General features: G+C 38.3%; 3 protein-coding genes across 4 annotated transcripts; 1 reads left to right on the top strand and 2 right to left on the bottom strand.

Annotated features, from left to right (window-relative positions):
* Positions 1-6,208: 6,208 nt before the first annotated feature.
* Positions 6,209-8,019, bottom strand: LOC124409343 (glycoprotein gp100). The gene is made up of 3 exons (XM_046886901.1): positions 7,813-8,019; positions 6,881-7,255; positions 6,209-6,604 (listed from the first exon to the last, which is right to left on the bottom strand). Exons 1-3 carry the CDS (start codon positions 7,877-7,879, stop codon positions 6,510-6,512), a joined length of 537 nt encoding a protein of 178 aa, XP_046742857.1. The 5' UTR covers positions 7,880-8,019; the 3' UTR covers positions 6,209-6,509.
* Positions 8,020-8,076: 57 nt separating this feature from the next.
* LOC124409342 (proteasomal ATPase-associated factor 1-like) lies at positions 8,077-10,626 on the top strand. Of its 2 annotated transcripts, none has more exons than XM_046886900.1 (6): positions 8,077-8,138; positions 8,772-8,812; positions 8,910-9,178; positions 9,300-9,505; positions 9,765-10,080; positions 10,183-10,626. In XM_046886900.1, exons 1-6 carry the CDS (start codon positions 8,092-8,094, stop codon positions 10,495-10,497), a joined length of 1,194 nt encoding a protein of 397 aa, XP_046742856.1. In that variant the 5' UTR covers positions 8,077-8,091; the 3' UTR covers positions 10,498-10,626. The 2 variants fall into 2 exon arrangements, with proteins under 2 accessions (XP_046742856.1, XP_046742855.1); XM_046886899.1 differs by lacking the exon at positions 8,077-8,138 and adding an exon at positions 8,402-8,675.
* A 360-nt stretch (positions 10,627-10,986) lies between these two features.
* On the bottom strand, positions 10,987-17,011 carry LOC124409340 (uncharacterized MFS-type transporter C09D4.1-like). The gene is made up of 7 exons (XM_046886898.1): positions 16,701-17,011; positions 14,600-14,831; positions 13,652-13,889; positions 12,909-13,120; positions 12,743-12,846; positions 12,539-12,649; positions 10,987-11,515 (listed from the first exon to the last, which is right to left on the bottom strand). The coding sequence occupies exons 1-7, from the start codon at positions 16,850-16,852 to the stop codon at positions 11,209-11,211; spliced, it is 1,356 nt and encodes a 451-aa protein (XP_046742854.1). The 5' UTR covers positions 16,853-17,011; the 3' UTR covers positions 10,987-11,208.
* Positions 17,012-17,650: the final 639 nt, after the last annotated feature.

The raw sequence follows: 17,650 nt of genomic DNA, 5'->3' as shown, positions 1-17,650 counted from the left end.
AACTAGGTAGCAAAAATTTCACCATGTATTATTGCCCCTTATTTTGAGTACTTTGCGCAAGAGAGGTTTGAAGAATGGAACGAGTCGTGACGTCAGCGGAAGTTTGAATCGAAGATAGAAAATGTAAACTGAGGTACAATGATGTAGGTGCGATCTTTTAAGATTTACGAGTTAGGTCAAGAAAACAGAAATAATCTGCCATTGGTTAAGTTAAAGCGCTGTTAATCATCGTGAAACGTCGCACACCTGGACTAATTCTCCTAACATATCGCAAACAGCTATTATACTTTGACTGCACATACCTTCATATACATTCACTAGTTTGAAGATTAAAACAATAATTGTTATTGCGTAGACACGCCACGTTGCCTCATAAAACCGTGCTTCCGAAATCACTCATTCTATACTGAGTGGCAAGATGGTATAGTGTTGTAATGAGTGAACCGCAGTCACTCTTGATGTATATTTTTGTTCCAACACGTCATTGTTACGTTTTTTTTTCACTTTGTTGAGCTTGGATAATTCCGCGAAGAATATTTTCAAGCTGGTGAAGGTTTATTTAGTCATTTAGCTCCTTGCTTTCATCTATCATTTCAAGGGAATACGTTGGTAAAGTTTTAAACCTATTAGACGAACACGAACTCTTACTACCAAAAAAATTTTGTGGAACGAATATTTTTCTGCAGCCTGATTGGATTGATTGTATTCGGTAACTTTCTAGACATCGGTTCGAACAAAGTTGAAAATTATAGAGTTCTTCAAAAAGCGTCTTGCGTCGCAGTTTTTCTTTTTAAACTTTGAAATAATTTGACAGATATTCTGGTCGTGAAGAAAACAAAAGTTTGCATCCAATTTGCAGTTTGATGTTTGGCCGTCAAATTATACCACGAATTATACAGTGATGGATCAAAATTAAAAAATGAAGCTAGAAAACATTTAAAAAAAAATGTTTTAAGTATTCAGTTAAAATTACCAGCTGATACCAGTTGCATTCATAATTAGTCAGGTAAACGTCAGACAAATGTATAATTACCTGCATCTATTGCTGTGCATGAAGCTAATTATTTCATTTCCGTTGTACGGCATGTTACAGAGAGTGAACTGAATAATTCTGCAAATGACGTTGAAATAATTGGCTCCAAGTTAGGTGCTACCTATCAACCCTACTTCGGTCAGCCATAAGCATAATAATGTATCCATACAATGTACGCAACTCTGCCATCGGAATATCGTTCCTCCTGTGAAATTCTGCTTATGTTGCACATACATTAAAAGTAAAAACGAGAAACAATGGCGTGCCGGTGATTAGCTGACACAGATGTATATCTTTTTTTTTAACCCAGAGTTTAAGTGGAATAGATAATCACGTAATTTCAGAATCGTAAAAATGGGTGCACAAGCAGTATGTTTCATGTATAGTATGCAGTAACTCCGTTCACTATGAAATTTGATAAATTACACAATTTCAAAGACCGAAAGTAGAAATTTTCTTAATTCAATGTAAACGCACGGATGGCCAGGTTTGTTTTGACAAGACATCAAACACCTTAGAATCTCAACTTTGAGAACCATGTGAACACGGGCCTGGTTTCCCTGTATATAGCTATAAGTACATACTGGTGGAACAGTGTAAACATTTTTATCTTCATTCCATTTAGAAATATACCAAATTCATTAATGTTATTCGATAGTTAACTAATTATCCATGAATGTTTCTATCTATATTAACGATCTAGGAATTATTTTCCCAAATTTCGTTATTTGTCTTGAGTGCGAGTTATGGAAAACACGCAAGACGTGCACAGATTTCCCGAGTTTTGGGAAATCACTGCAAGCCTGCGATAAAAACCAATAGTATTGACAAGTAAGAGCTAAATATAGTATAGAAATGCTAGAGAGACGCGTGGCTCAATCACACGTGGAAAACGCTGTGGTTTTGATCTGGTAAGATGATTCACGATGGTCGATAGATGGTCACGAAAGCGTCGGTAATTCATCAACCAGCGGTGGTGGCTGAAGATATACCCATGAACATATATAGTCAATGCCAGCGGTAAGGTTCTGTTTTATGGACAGGAGGTAACAAAGTACAGTAGGCATTGCGATACGACAACCGATATGGTGATCGTTATCCTTCGCTCAACACTTGACGATAACTCATGTAAAAGTGCTTTATCGTTAGCTGGAATAGAAACTGTCGACAGCGTACTTTCATCGCACAAACAGGATAATTTTTAGTTACTTCGTTTTGGATCTGGAAAAAGAAAACTGAATAGTTTGGCTGAAAATAGTATTTCCATAAATTTAATCATGCAAAACGAGCAAACAAGCAAAAAGAAATTACTTGTATGATAGTTTCTTGCGTCAGAGAACGATTTTGTTGTACGGTGTACGAAAAAATTTAAGTACACGGGACTGTTACTAATAAATTTCGAAAATTAGTAACTATCCGAAATTGGTGAAAATTTTTGAGTTTTCTATGTCACGTTATACCGTGATATTTATTAAAAATTTGAAACACGTCAAGAATAACTTTATGTGATTTGGAGGCATTGCGGCAGTTCGACCTACGATTAGTACATCAGCCATAACTCATTTTTATGATATTTGCCATTTAAACTACGTCACTTAACTCTAGATTCTTATTTCAGCTAATCACATTCATTAAACAACGACCTATGGTACGAAAACTAAAATTAATTAAAAGAAAAATCTAATGACTGAATACTCTTGTATTTTGTTGTTTGGTGGAATTTAATCATAGAACACATTTGTAACGGGCGATTGAAAAAACAAAGTTTTTTCGCGAGAAATTTTCATCTTTTCACAAAATACCTGTTTTATTACGGACGAGTTATTCTTACGTGGATTTCGCGTACAGGTGAGCTTATATCGATCGGCAACCTCCCTCGGACAGAAGTATGTATAATCCTGCAGTAGGCCTTGACGGCTGTACACAACGCGACTTCTATGAGTGATGTGGAGTGTTTGGAAAAATGAAACACAGGCATATCAACGCACAATGCAAACGACGCCCACTGATAATGCTGAAAATAAAATACGAATAGTTCTCTCCTCTAAGGTGTCCATTAAATTTACACTCTATTAATTCCGGACCTTTTCAAATTTTCTAGCCACAAAAATACAGTTTTTTCCTTACTGTTTTCAGGCATAGAATCTCGGAGTAAAATAATGAATGAAATTCAGGTCTCACAAAACTCTGTTGAGTGAATGCTACTTTTCATTGCACATCTTCGGTAGCAAGGCCGGCAACTTGACCTCACTGGGGATGTGGAATTAGCAAGAATATGAGAGGGGGGGGGGGGGGGGGAGGGGTAAAATCTCGTTTCTTTCTCGATTTTTCCGATTTTGCTTTAGTCACTCCAATATTCGGAAAGTTGTACGACTGTGCAATTTTTATTACAATCAATTCATTTACAATCTATTCTAGAGAATTCTAGTTGCGATCAAACTACCGTAGCAGGAAATTTTTATATTAATAAAAGTCACGTTAAGGGTGTGGAATTTCTACATGATCCGCAATCCAAGTGTCGAGCTCCTTCACACAATCCCCGTAAAAGTTGCCGGCCATGTCGGTAGCTCAATTATTTAAAGCTCTGAATATCAGAATCAACTAACTAGCTTCAAGTGTAAGTGTAATTTAAAAAACGGAGAAAAACAGTCTTTTCGTGAATTCGGCTGTAGTATTTTATTGGAAAAAGTGGCACTTACAATTGAAGCCTTTTTCAACTATCCTCTTCAAATGTTTGTTTAGTGAAATTCCCCAATTCGCGACGTTTTCCTTCTTCTCGGATAGGGTCATGTCAGATAGAGCTTTCCAACAACGGAAGAGTACCCTCGAAATGTCTGCCACCGTGTCTAGAGGTCTAGAGCCAGCCGAAATAAATATCTGCAGTGATCCTTGTGTGCTTTGCACGTTGTACATACGATGAAATCAGTGTAAACAAACTGTGATGTTATATACGTATATATACAATTCAGTTTTAAACGTTGAGATGGTAGACTTGTAGATTTATTGAGGTCTGAACGAGGACCGTTTGAGCCAATTGACAGCGTCTCGATGTGAGTAAGAGTCGTCCGACTCATTGTCAGAGTACGTGAAGATATTCTCTCCAAAGCCATGAATTGCGATGTACTTGAATTAGGTTTTTTCTCAAGGTCATTTGTAGGTGTGGTCTAGGTTTTACCTGTGATGTGAAAATTACGCACAACGAACTGCCTGTGCGCAGCAAACAAATCTATTTTTGCAATATAGTTGGTCGACCTAAAAAAGATTGAGAACAGCGCGTCTTGCAATTCGCAACCCTTTTTCAACCAGCCTAAAAAAACTTTCACTTCAAGTATCATTTTTTAGGCTTATATTTCAATATCGACTGAATTTATTTCCTGAAATCAAAGACTTTATTGTTAGATGAGAGTTTATTCGTACAGTTTAGCTTTCTCGCAACGATAAACTGTGACTACAGATGCAACCAGACTCTGTGGAATAAATTTCTCATAATGTATGCTGATGATCAGTAATTTCCGGAATCTTCTTCTACGTTCTGTAACCGACGCAATAAAGAGCTGTTGAATCTTCGTACAATCATTATTCGCGATAAAGTGACTATTTTTACAGCGTGGTTACATAGGCGATAACAAACTGAATCATGCAAATTTATTCGCGATTGAGCAAACTGCATCAAGTGTCAAAGTCGACATTTTCCTCTTTGTACGTCACGTGAGAGATTCAGGAAATTATAACATGCAAGTTGAAATTTCCAGTGGTGATACACGTTGAACTACTTTGTTGACTAGTTCGAATAATGTAGAGAAACATTTTTCATCAGTAAAATGGAAAGCAAACATTTGACATTAATTTTTACTTGCCGGATTCGTGTACTTTCCTCGTACCGCACTTACGACTGGTGAATTTTTATTTTTAGTATCATTGTTTGACGTCATTATCAATGGCGAGTAATGCCATACATGTAGCTAAACCTACGTTGAAACGGACAATGTGGTTTCATGTCGTACCTTTTTATCGTGGTAAGAGCGTGTGACGCCTACTTTTCCCATGAGCGATCAAACAGAAGCGGTGACTTTCGTCTACAGTAATTACTAAGGAAAAGCATCATCAGTTCCATACCCTAGGCAACAGGAGCGAGGTTCGGGAAGAAGAGAGACACGCGCGATGATCTTTCCAGTCAGAGTTTGGATCAACAAAACATTTCTGTAGGGAAACTGAGAAGTCCCTAGATATATGAAACATGAGCAGCGTAGTTCACAACATTATTCTGCATAACATGGGCCTCCTCGACAATGTTGATTCAATCAGTTTCTTTAGTGGCGCAATGCGCTGCGAATGACTCCAGCGTGCGAGATATCACGATGTTATCATGACCTCTCTTTCTGTGTCTATCTAGAGTTTGACGGATAAGCTATCTAAATGTTATCTTTTACAGGATTTAGGTATCATCACTTACTTACATTTTTAAAATGATCCCGCAAGACAGATCACTTTTGAGTTAGTAACATAGTGTCGCTTATTCAAAACTGAATCAAAGTTTTGATTTAAATGAAGATGACATGTATAACATCAAAGTCGCTTCTATTGGGTTTCATAAGACATTTGTGTAAACTGTAGGATGGTGAGATTGTTTTTTAAATTAAAAACAGTTTTTCGATTCGGATTTGTAAGCTTCTGAAAAGCATCCCTAATTGGAAACTAAAACGATTAATTGAGAAAATTCAGGATACATAATAGTTAAATCTGCAAGAACTTTTAACAGTGAATATTTTAAAAATAACGTAAGTCCATATGATATATATTCATACCATAAATTTCATCCACTCACAACATCCATAACTAATATTCAAGAAAAGACCAACCCATTTAAGTTAGAGTGAAAAGTATCTATGTGCTTCACAATATCAAATATTAATTGCAAAATAACGAAAATAAATAAAGTATCGAATAGGTCTTTCGAGAAGCAGACTGCAATTTTGCAAAGCCATCACTAAACTGACATTTCTATGTTGCCGTGGAACGTTCGGGAAATTACTATGACATCACTAATATTTACACTATAAATAATTACACAGTTTAACGACCGTACAAAAAAAGTTGATATAATTTGGTGGAATCGTTATCCTGCTGATAATTGGTGGGTATGAAGAAATATTCATTGAAAAAATTTCGATCGCATCCTTTTCCATGTATTCAGATAACCATGGCACACTTTACATTAGGATCTTGTTTCTTTAGTTTGTCTGTACACACACACAATCTTATAATACACTCATTTTAATAGTCTGACTTGAGAGAAACAATCTCATATAACAGCACGTCAGTGTACTAAGAGCACTTCAATCTTTCGGTACTTACTAAATACTATAATGACGATATAAAAAATACACAATATTATAATAACTAAAATAATTATCAATAGTATTTAGTTCTAATAACTGAGGATCATAGTGTAATTTCACAAATTTATGACGTAGCTTCAGAGTGTGTGATAATTGCGTTCTGTGCGCGCTTTGTAGAATTTCCACAATATAAAGCCAATCGCGCCCAGACCACCAGTCAGGATTATGCCACCTGTGAGAAGAGGTACAATAACATTCATTTTTAACATACGCTATGAATATTTTTTCGACTACTGTAAAAGCAATCTTTGTTTTTTAATTCGGTACAATGATTTTAAAAATCATTTGAGCTTTCAAGCAGAAACCCTTTTTTTTGAATCATCAAGTCATCTCTTCCGAAAAATACATAGATTACGATATATCTATTGACGGCGAACTCATATTTTGAAACAGAATATTTTTTGAAGTCAATAATGATGAATTTATAGCATAATACAAGAGTACTTACCCATGAAACTGAGTCCATCGAAGTGACGATCGTCGGGTGGGCAGGGTGTCGTTGTTGGTGGTATAGCAGTGGTGGTTTTAGGTGGAGTAGGTGGTGTGGGTGATGTAGTCGATGGAGTTGTTGAACTTGTTGGATGAGTAGTAGGTTCAGTGGGTGGTGTTGGAGTTGGTGGTACAGGAGTAGTGTTATTTGGATTTGGTGTTGGTGCTGGTGTTGGTGCTGGTGTTGGTGCTGGTGTTGGCGCTGGTGTTGGCGCTGGTGTTGGTGGTGGATGAGTGGTAATAGTAGTGGACTTCGGTAGTGCAGTAGTGCCTTTGGGTGAAGTCGTCGGAGATACAGTCGGCTCAGGGCTATTACGGAGTGATGCACCAGATGCTAAACAAAGAAAAGAACACATAAATGGTAGATGTAAGTTTGGTATATTCAATAATTACTTATAAAATATTCTTGAACAACTTGAAAGGCAAGAAAATAAAGACACAATAAATTGCAATAGAATTAGAAAAAAATGTGTGTCAGAATCTGAGAATTTCATGACAAAAGAGGGGCGGTAGTCTCTACCAAACAGATCAGTTAGTCATGCATGTTCAGTCGGAGTGTCGAGTGGAAAGAAAAAAGTTGTACGTGATTATTAAGTGGGGGAATAAAAAGAATGAAATATTTGCAACAAGAAAAATGCTCATTGCAAGCGACTGGTATAGATATTAGAAAACGCTGACAAGATACAAAGAATAGAAGACAAGGAATTTTTTTCCTCAAAAGTAATACGCAAATTGACCACGTATGGTGTACGTCAATCGTGCCGTGAACATGCGCACGTTGGTAGAAACTTGCAGCGACAGGAATGAGGAAAATGCGACGAGACTGGAATTCGTTCTCTACGCCGCCATCGAACCTCAGTCATTCGTTTCTCGGACGTAATGGATACTCACCGATTTCAAACACATGGACGAAGCAAGCGAGTGCGATCAGGATACACGTCGTTCGTACAGCCCTCATTTTTATGCCAATCTACAAAGCTACTGGGCGAATGAAGAGTAAAGAGTTACAGGTTAAATGTGTCGTCGCGTTGGCTCGAGCTAAGAAAACTATCACGACACTGCCGAACCGGCGACAGGCGACAAGCGACAGCTTCAGACCACGACGACGACGTCGATGCACGCCCCCCACCCCCAACTGCAAGGCTCAAATCTGATTAAAGTGACAACGAAATGCGACGCAGTATCTCGTGTAACCCTACATGGCACGTCTTTTCACGGAAATAAAATAATAAATGAAATTTTATGTACGATTGGATGACTTTGGAATGATTTGAAGCGATGGAAATATGTCTCGGAACGCTTATTTGATTCTGGTCTTGAGTCACGTTGTACTGCGAATGACAGTTCGTTCGAAGCTATCTTCACACTACGGTAAAGTTCGACAATTCAATACTGAAGATAATTGTTGAAATAAGAAAGACATAGTGAAATAGTTTGCTTCCAGCACTTTATATCCAGATTATTTACTCTGTACTTTTTTGTTTTTCACCCGAAGTCATTAAACTTTTGCGAAAACATTCGCCCCGACGCGTTCGTACAAGTGGCAGCAAGTTTGTTGCTAACTTCACTTCAAGCGAGTTGGAGTGAATTGACAATTCGATACTGCAACAATTAGATGGACCGATGATTATATTGTCGTTCGGATTTAAATATTCTGCAATTGCTTATTACTGTTGAGGGTCTGAGTAAAAAATGACTGCTAACGGCAATTTGCCTTTAATAAACATTCGTTGTGACTGGGACACATGTCTCAGGTGATTATTACACATTTGCTAATTTGATCTGGTCTAACCTGATAACTGTTACCCATTACAACGTGATAATCAATTTTTTTCTCTCTTACCAAATAGAGGCCGTGACAAGGAAGCCTGGATCTCCCACAAGTACAGAGGTGATTTTGCTCAACGACCCAAAATACTAATTTTTCATATGTTTGTGTAGATTCTATTATTTTTACTATCCAAATAACATGCATATTTTCTGCACAGACCAACCTAGTGTCACGGGAAAACTGGAACTACGTGATGGCCAAATATCGTGCTCGGAAGGGTTCACATTGGTGAGTTACTCCGGAAAATCAGTGACCATAAAACATACAGACTCCGGAACCGTCACTACGTTCGTCGCTCCCCTAACATCGTTCCCCCTGCACACTAAATCTTGTACCAGGGTCTCAGTTACCCCTGGAGGCTTGGGATTATCAAGCGGGTCTCAAGGAGAATTACAAATATGGGAAGTACAGCGAGGAGTCATCAGAGTAAGTATTTGATGTTTTATTTCTTATCGATCAAATTTTTCAGACTAAAATAGATAAATTACAGACGGTGAATCTAATGATTAAATATTCATGGATTAAAGTATGGCATGCTCTGTTGCAGCGCACATTGGAAGGCCACGTAGGGGAAATATACCAATGCAGATGGTTTCCATCTGGTGTTGTAGTTCTGGGAGGCGGTGCAGATTGGAGAACGAGAGTTTGGTGCGCCCAGACAGGAAAATGTCCCGTTACTCTTGTTGGCCACACTGCCCCCGTCACAGATATGGTTATCGTTGAGAGAGGTAGAAATGTCATCACCACATCCAAGTAATAATTGTTTCCATCTTGTCATATTCTGCTCAAAGTATCTATTGACATTTCAGAAATCCTATGATCCCATACTTGAGATTTTATTTTTATTACATATTAAGCACATTGGTCTTATTAAAGTAAATTCTAGCCCAACGTGGGCTGAAAGAATGCCACTGATAGATCGTGTTGTAGCATAAGTTGCATTCTGCGGACTGTTATTCCTAGTTTCTATTTTGTGACACAATTTCTATTGAATAATCCGTGAAATTGTTAGGGATGGTTCGGCCAGACTATGGGATGTTGGAGAGTCTAAATGCCTAGGAGTTCTATGTGAGTTGACAAGCAGTATCATGGCTTGTGCTATTACTTCTTCAAATCAATTAGAGCTACCTCCAAACGAAGAAGTTTTGTCAAATCGAGAGATCGGAACACCTGGAAAAGTGCTTGCTCTAGGTTGTGAAGACGGAACTCTTGCGTTAGTCGCAATCGCAGCTAGAGCTGAGCTGGCCAGAAAAATTCTACCTTCTAGTGTGAGTGCTTTTTCACTCGTAAGTAACGAGTGTCTGGCTGTTGGCTTAGAGAACGGACAGGTATGTATGCTCGTGTTTCGTAACGATAATCTGATAAGTACATTTATCCGTAGTTTTTTAAATTTCTCTGAGTGACAGTCGCCGTTTCCGTGTTCCATCTAGATTTACTTGATAAGTATAGTCCAGCAGCTGGATACTCTGAGGGTAATCCACGAAAGCAACAGCCCTGTCAGAGCGTTGCTAGTGTACAAAGATTTCCTCTTGGTGGGCCAGACAGACGGGGTATGCATTGGCTATCGGATTCCCTCGTCTAACAAGGATCCTATTTCTCCGGTTCGTCTGCAGCTAACGGGATCTGATTTTGAACCGATCAACGATTTGACATCGGACGGACAGGATCACGTTTACGTTGGAGCGAGGGATGGGTGTATACGCAAATATCAAGTCGGTGATATTGTCGAGAAATTTTGCTCCTGAGATAACAACGTGTCTATTGTACAACATTAACAAGTGTGGTTGAAATTTCGTGCTGCTAATGTATGGTCTATTCTTTTTTACCATGTGTATGCTTAGAAATATATGTCTATCGAAAGATTCGGAAACTGATCTATGTATCTCACCATTCTCTATAACCAGATTTGGGACTGTTGAACAAATTATTTGGATTGATTTACTTATGATGTAAGAACGTAGATTGATCCCACTAGGTCAGATGCATCTGGTGAAAATAGTTGTCATTTTAAGGACTAAAATTCAAATAGGTAACACGTGAAATATTACCGTTGAATCATAATCTTTCAAAGATTCGCAGCCCTTTTCCAACAAATACAGCTTTTCTTTTTGTTCCATTGTTGATCGATTATGGCGACACACAGCGTTATGTCAATTATATTAAAAGTAAGTTTTCATACAATTTACAGTTTGACAGTTTATCAAAAAAAATGTTGCGGAAATGTTCCACCTGGCTGACACGCGTATATAGCACTTGAACCACTTTTTCTCGCCAGTTTTCTTGCGTGATGTCAGATGCTTTTGGAATAAACCAGAACAAGTTTCTCCAATGGATTTAATACATTCCGCTTGGCGATAAATTGTCATCGTATCTGGGATCTGAAAATCTTGCATAATTCGATGGTCAAGTTGTTACGCAAAATACGATTTCTAACTCCGGACAGTTCTCTTCACGTCTTATGCACTGGGGTCTTCTTTCAAGTGTACTTTGTTGCGGCAAGCGATTTCTTTCGCATTTTGCCGCTTCTGCAAATCTTTCGTAAATATGTGAGCTACCAATCCCGTGAAGCCGATTACTCCGAGTCCTATGTGGACCCAAAGGTCGCCATAGGATTCTAATACCTTTCCGAAAATAAGTATCATTGCTGCACCATAAGATTGGTGGGCGACAGTCAAATAAGCAGTAGTTACGCCTTCTGGATCCGGGTAGGTGAATTCCGCACAAACTTCGAACCCGAGTGTGCTGTAGCCAGCATTGAAAAACCTGTAATATGAGTGAAGAGACTTTGAAAATTGCCTGGCAGCTTCCTCGATCTGCAGGAAAACGAATAATTTTCACAACTTGTAACCGATGTTACTACTGAACTGTTGAGCAGCGAGAAAAATGCACAATAGTCTACAACGCAAATATAGCTATAATATGGATAAAGCTGTACGGGTATTGCTAATTTTGCATGATCGGCGAGCAAATCATCCCAGATAACAAAATTTTTGCAATTAGCAAGCAAGATATCACGAGTTGTGTGCAAATAAGCTAAGCTTACTTCCACGTACATGCAGTTAGTTTTGCCAACAACAATAATCCCCAGACAAAGTGTGTGTTATATATTGCAATTTACTTGCTGCTTATTCGAGTTCAGTTTATGAGAATCAGATCGCTAACAGTAATGTAATAGCGATTTGCACACAATCTTTGCTGATCAAAATACTGCAAAGAACGAGGTTCCGTCAATGTTATTTGGGATTTGCATACTCAGTATTGACAATCATGAACGCATAATTTTGTATATATCTTACGTGCTATTCCCGAAGTTAAAAGTTAGTCAATGTAAACGGTACATCAATGTTTAATTATCTTACACTTCTGTCTATCCCTGAATAAGAGCTGCCTGACAGTTAATTGAGCGTCAAAATTATGCCTAGCCAGATTTCCATAATCAGATAACTATGGCCAAGGTCAAGAATTTCAGTGAGCAATATTGCATAAAGTGTTTTGATCTTTTAAATTTACGTACATACTTCTTTATTTGAAGCTAAAACAACATTATTCAAGTTAATTGAAATATCTTGTTTCACCCTATAAAATACCGTTGCACATTCTCGAATTTTAGCAAATCGTTGGAGATTTGAAAGTGCATAAAAATAGGAGAGCTAAATTTAACGAAAACAAATCGATTAACTGAAAAATTTTTAGAAATTTCAATCCGGATTCAATATCTGTTTTATCTAGTGTATAACTACTATTCATTTACTATACAGATATAGATATGAAAGTGTTATTATTTACCCGAACATGATTGCTCCCAGGTAAATGATCCATTTGTGTTCAAGCAGCAAGCCGATTCCGATGAGTATAAGTCCTATCCACGACAGTGCACATACCGAACTGATCATCAGTCTGAAAGAAAGTTTACGATGGTTCAGTTTCGGTAACAATATCTTCTTATACAATTGGATTACGGTTTACTCTGTTGTCGATGTTTGAACTCACTTGAACTTGTGTGTCCTGTCAAGTACGACACCCGCGACAATGGCTCCAGCCATACCTAAAATTGTTATAACCACCCCGATGTATCCAACTTCGACTTCCCCGCTCTGAAAGGGAACAAGAATTTCAAAAAGCTGGTTCTTGGACATTAAGTGCGTGGCTTGGTTACCTTGAATCGCATGAGGTACATTTCGTTCAAGAGTGTACTAAGAGCGTTGAAAACGCCTATGGTAACACCGAAGGCATGCCAGAGAGCAAGGTAGCTGCGATTTGTCAGCAGCCTTCTTGTCAGTGTTAAGAATCCTTCTGTACTCTCTGTCTTGTGTAGAATTTGAAGCCTCCGGGCATCGCTCGGCGGTAGCGGGGGATCTGACCGGAAAACTACCGCAAAAAGTTGTGTGGATAGATACGTAAATTTTGTTTAAAGTAATCGGTAGAAGCCATCCAAGGTCAACATATCGTCCGTACCAGTCAAACCGGTCATTACGTCTGTGCCATTAATATAACACTGCATGTACTGAATTACGTACTTCGATGTGTGCATAAGTATTAATTCTAGAAGACATGGATGATGGAATCCGATCATATTTCGATCATGGCACGAATGTGCAGAAGGCGTGATGAAGAATGCGTTGATCATAAACGGCGATCTGGTAATCGTGACCAACAAGAAGCCGGTGTGACTTGCCTTTACAGTTTTCATTAACAATTAATTTCCATTCGTTTTATAAGCGAGCAGACTGTCATTGGACGAGAATTGCAAGAAACGTCGAAGGATTCATTGGATTATCCAAATTTCAGTTTACTTCATTCATCCTTGAAGTGGAACATGCTGGGATGTTGAATTCTTAGAGCTAATATGATACTTTCTCCGTGTTATTATAGATTTAATACATGTTTTTGAATGCTCACACGCGAATACAACAACGGTGACCAACGATGCGAAGATGGCGGTAGTCAAGTAGAGTACGAACAGATCATTTCCAATATTTTCTAACTGCTCATGATTCCTGACGATGTTTGGTGGCAGGAGGAAAGTAATTCCTATTCCTATTTGACAGCCAAAAAGACCAATTGCCGTGGCTGTTGAAATCTCATGGGGTCCAAACCAGTTAGCGGCAAGACGGCCAGGGACGCTTATCACGAACACCTAATGCATAAAAATGTGAGAAAGATTTCAATCTTTACGAAGCAGAGAAGAGTAAATAGAGAAACCTTCAATAATATCTTGTGAAAGTTGCGACTGTAAATTACAGCAGCTGTGACATTCCGAGGACGGTACAATGTAAAGCTGAATTCACATGGCGATATCGCGATTGATCAGACCTTAAAAAGTTGAATGATTGAGAAATTTTCGCTTTTTATACACCGCATAGCATATCTACGTATGAAATACATCTTCAGCAGGTCGATTAGGTTTCGCAATTACTAGCTTCTGAATGCCATCAAATGGCAAATATAGTACACAATTACAAATGTATATGAGTTTAACATTTTCTGATCTACCCATTTGCATTCACTGAAATTCAGCAAGCCACAAACTATAAACTCGCGTATAAGTAAATGGTATAAAAATCTTCCGAACCGATGGGAATTCCGCGCAAATTGGTAAATGCATCACCTGAAAAATTGTCATGGAACATGGATTATTATAACTATATGCTGAAGAATAATCCCAGCAGCTGAGTCGTAGTTGGCCGCATATAGTTGAAATGATCAATTACCGGTTACCTTTCGCTAACCATGCATGTATACTGAATATCAGAAGTCATTATAAGTACGAAATGAATTCGCTTGTACAGTACGTACTTTCGATCACACATATTGAACGAACCACGTATGACTCGATATGCTTTTTACCTGGGCACTAGATATCACGGCTTGGCCAATGAAGGTGACGTAGAATCTATCGGGCGAGGCTGAAAATACTTTGATCCAGCTGCCAGAGGTGACCAGAGCACATCCGACGATCATGGTCCAGCGTAAGCCTAATCGATCTATCACATACGATGCGGGAAACACCATAGGAATGTAAATCACCAGAAATACCAGGGAAGTCCAGTTCACAGCCACGAGCGATACGTCGTAGTATCTGAATAAGCAGTGTCTTTTTGTTACAATTATTGCGTTACAACCCCCAGAACTTGTGCAACTAATGGAAGCGAAATAGACAGTCTATACCTATATATTGAGTAAGTCTCTGAATCGGACAAAATGAAATTTATTTTTCTTCCGTTTTCAATGAGCAACATTGTTACATACATATAATTGCGTTGAACTGCTTCGATGTTGCTGTTTTTCGTTCAACTTTTGGATAATCGAAAGGAACTTTGTATGGTAGATGTACCTGATACTGAGACATGCTTGTTAACGGCTCGTCTATGACCTATCACCTCGTTTGCCTGTCCGAAGGTTGAGTGAATATAGCGAATGCCATATAACTGCGCTGTATTTATGCTCCGGCGTATTTGAATGATTCTCTTTAGTCAAAACTACAAGTTAACTTGCCTGGAGTGAAAAATGTGGGAATAAAGTATCATTAACTTTAATGATAATTGTGTACAGGGCGTTATGCTCGACCTTCGTAGAACGTGAATCACCTAATAGGGAATACTACACTGATAAATAGTTACACATACAAATATGGTACAAGGATGATAAAGTCTTCAAAGGTACGTCGTGTTACGTAATGTCGAAACCTGAGAATCCACGAGGCATTCCAGTCCTGATAACAGTCATAGTACTAGAGCCAGTTACCAAAACCGTCACAATTGTTTTTGTATCATCGCCACAAAGACCAAACCTTGTAGAATCGGTAGTTTAGATAACTCCGAAGTCAAAAATCCAATTTTCAGACATTTTGCGCCTTGCGTCTAATCTGAGCACATTTTCAAAAATGTCGTAAAATTTAGCCAACTTGTATCATAGCAAAACGTTTGATTTACGGAATATAGTGGGATGATAGCCCTGAGACATCGAAAACACGGTTTTTCGACAAAAATACCGTTGCACCTGCCTAGGAAACCATGTCAAAAAAAAAAAAAAAATTATGAAAAAAGAATGTATCATAGCACCGCGTCTGAAAATCATTTTTATAAGTAAATTTGGGTTAATTGATGTTAAAAAATCTATTTTCAGGAAAAAAACCTCCTTGCGTGACATTTTGAAAGCATTTCATAAATGTAATAATATTTTACCGGTCTTTATTACCGCAAAACGTCTGCAAACGGTTCCCAGATGTAGAATAAACCGATATCAGATAAATTAAGTGTTGCACGGGCCCTATCAGAGAATTTTTATATAAAAAAAATTGTATTTATCCCTATCAGAGTCTTCGCAACAAGTTGGCCTCTCCAATTCTTAGATATCGATGAAGAACGAGTTATCCAAACCCGTAGTGAAGCGAGAACAGCCACGTGGACACACGAGCGTACCAAGCGGAGGGGCATTTGCCAAGCACCCCGAAAAGTTTTTCTCGTTTTCAACGTCAAAAGCAAGGCGCGAAATGTATGAAAATAGTATTTTGGTAATCTTGGTAGCCATACAGAAGATTTCAAACAAATTAAGCGAATTGCTATGATACAAGTCGGCTAAATTTTATGACATTGTGTTCACGTTAAACGTAAGTTGCAAAACGTCTGAAAACAGTATTTTTAGTAATCAAATAACAAAACTATGTACATTTACAAAATCTGACATATTGTGATGATGAAATCTGGCTTTTTTTCACAGCAGAAATCACCTTCCGCGACCGTGCTAGGATTCTGAAGGTTACTAATCCCAAGACGTGTTTAGGCTTATCTAAACTTTCGATTATACACGATTTCATCCTTGTTACAATGACACATGGTTTTGGTAACTGGCTCTCGTACTGTAATGGTTTAGTCCATGAGCGAGGTCTTTCAGAGTATTATAGTGATGTGATTGTGACAGTGAAACGTGCCCGCATGTACTTACATACCTTGCAATGATGTTGCTTATGATGCTGTACTGCAGCCATTGTCCGATGACTGCGATCGCGTATAAAATGAAAATGGTAATCATCAGCCATCTTCTGGCGTACACCCTTGTCAGGGGAACAGTAGGGTTTTCGTTGCACTGTTTTTGGTCCATCTTAAGCGACCTCACGCTCGTCACTGTCGTGGCAATGTCAGCTGCGAAACAGCCGTACAACCAGTGTTTAAAATCGTCTAAAAACACTTCTGACGCACAGACTTTCACATTTTTTTCACACACGGTACTGTATGTTTTGATCAAGATTTACAATTTCGCCTACTAACGATTATTCTCTGAAATGAGGACAAACTTAGGAGCCTCTACTGTTCTCGCGTACAGCGCGTTAGGAGTCTGTGGCACATTACTGAAACTAACGATGTAACCGAGCCGACGAATACATCAAAGGCACAACTATTGCCTACGCTTGTGATAAAATTATACTTATAAGCCAGTTTTTTTTCTCGAATCAACATCGGGGGGAAACAAAAAGTAATTGGCAGGTTTTACTGACTCGTATTCCAACCTAGCTCCACCTTTTCACTCTGACGTCAGTATAACTGCCGGCAACGGTACCTAATTAAGGAAGCGTTTTAATGGACATTGTTTTTCATCGTACAAAGTTATGTTCGACAATAACTAGACATAGGAAATTAGTCAGAGTGAATAGAAGTGTTTCATAATCAAACACAAGTAAGCATTCTTGAGCATTCGAATGATCTTTGATTAACGGAATTTTTTCCAACCGTCAATATAAGTGGAAACCTGTATCGTTACTACTGGACTCTATACTAACTTGTTACGTAGATTGTGCATCATCCGTATTGCAACTATAATGCTAATGAAAGAAATTAGAAATAACTATTGGTAACATGAGAAAATGATTGTAATTTTTGTGCGGAAACATAATTTTTTTCT

The sequence above is a fragment of the Diprion similis genome, chromosome 8, assembly GCF_021155765.1.
Source record: "Diprion similis isolate iyDipSimi1 chromosome 8, iyDipSimi1.1, whole genome shotgun sequence".
Classification (NCBI taxonomy): Eukaryota; Metazoa; Arthropoda; class Insecta; order Hymenoptera; family Diprionidae; genus Diprion; species Diprion similis.
The sequence above is the reverse complement of the archived record's forward strand: the minus strand, read 5'-3'. Positions and strand labels throughout refer to the sequence as shown.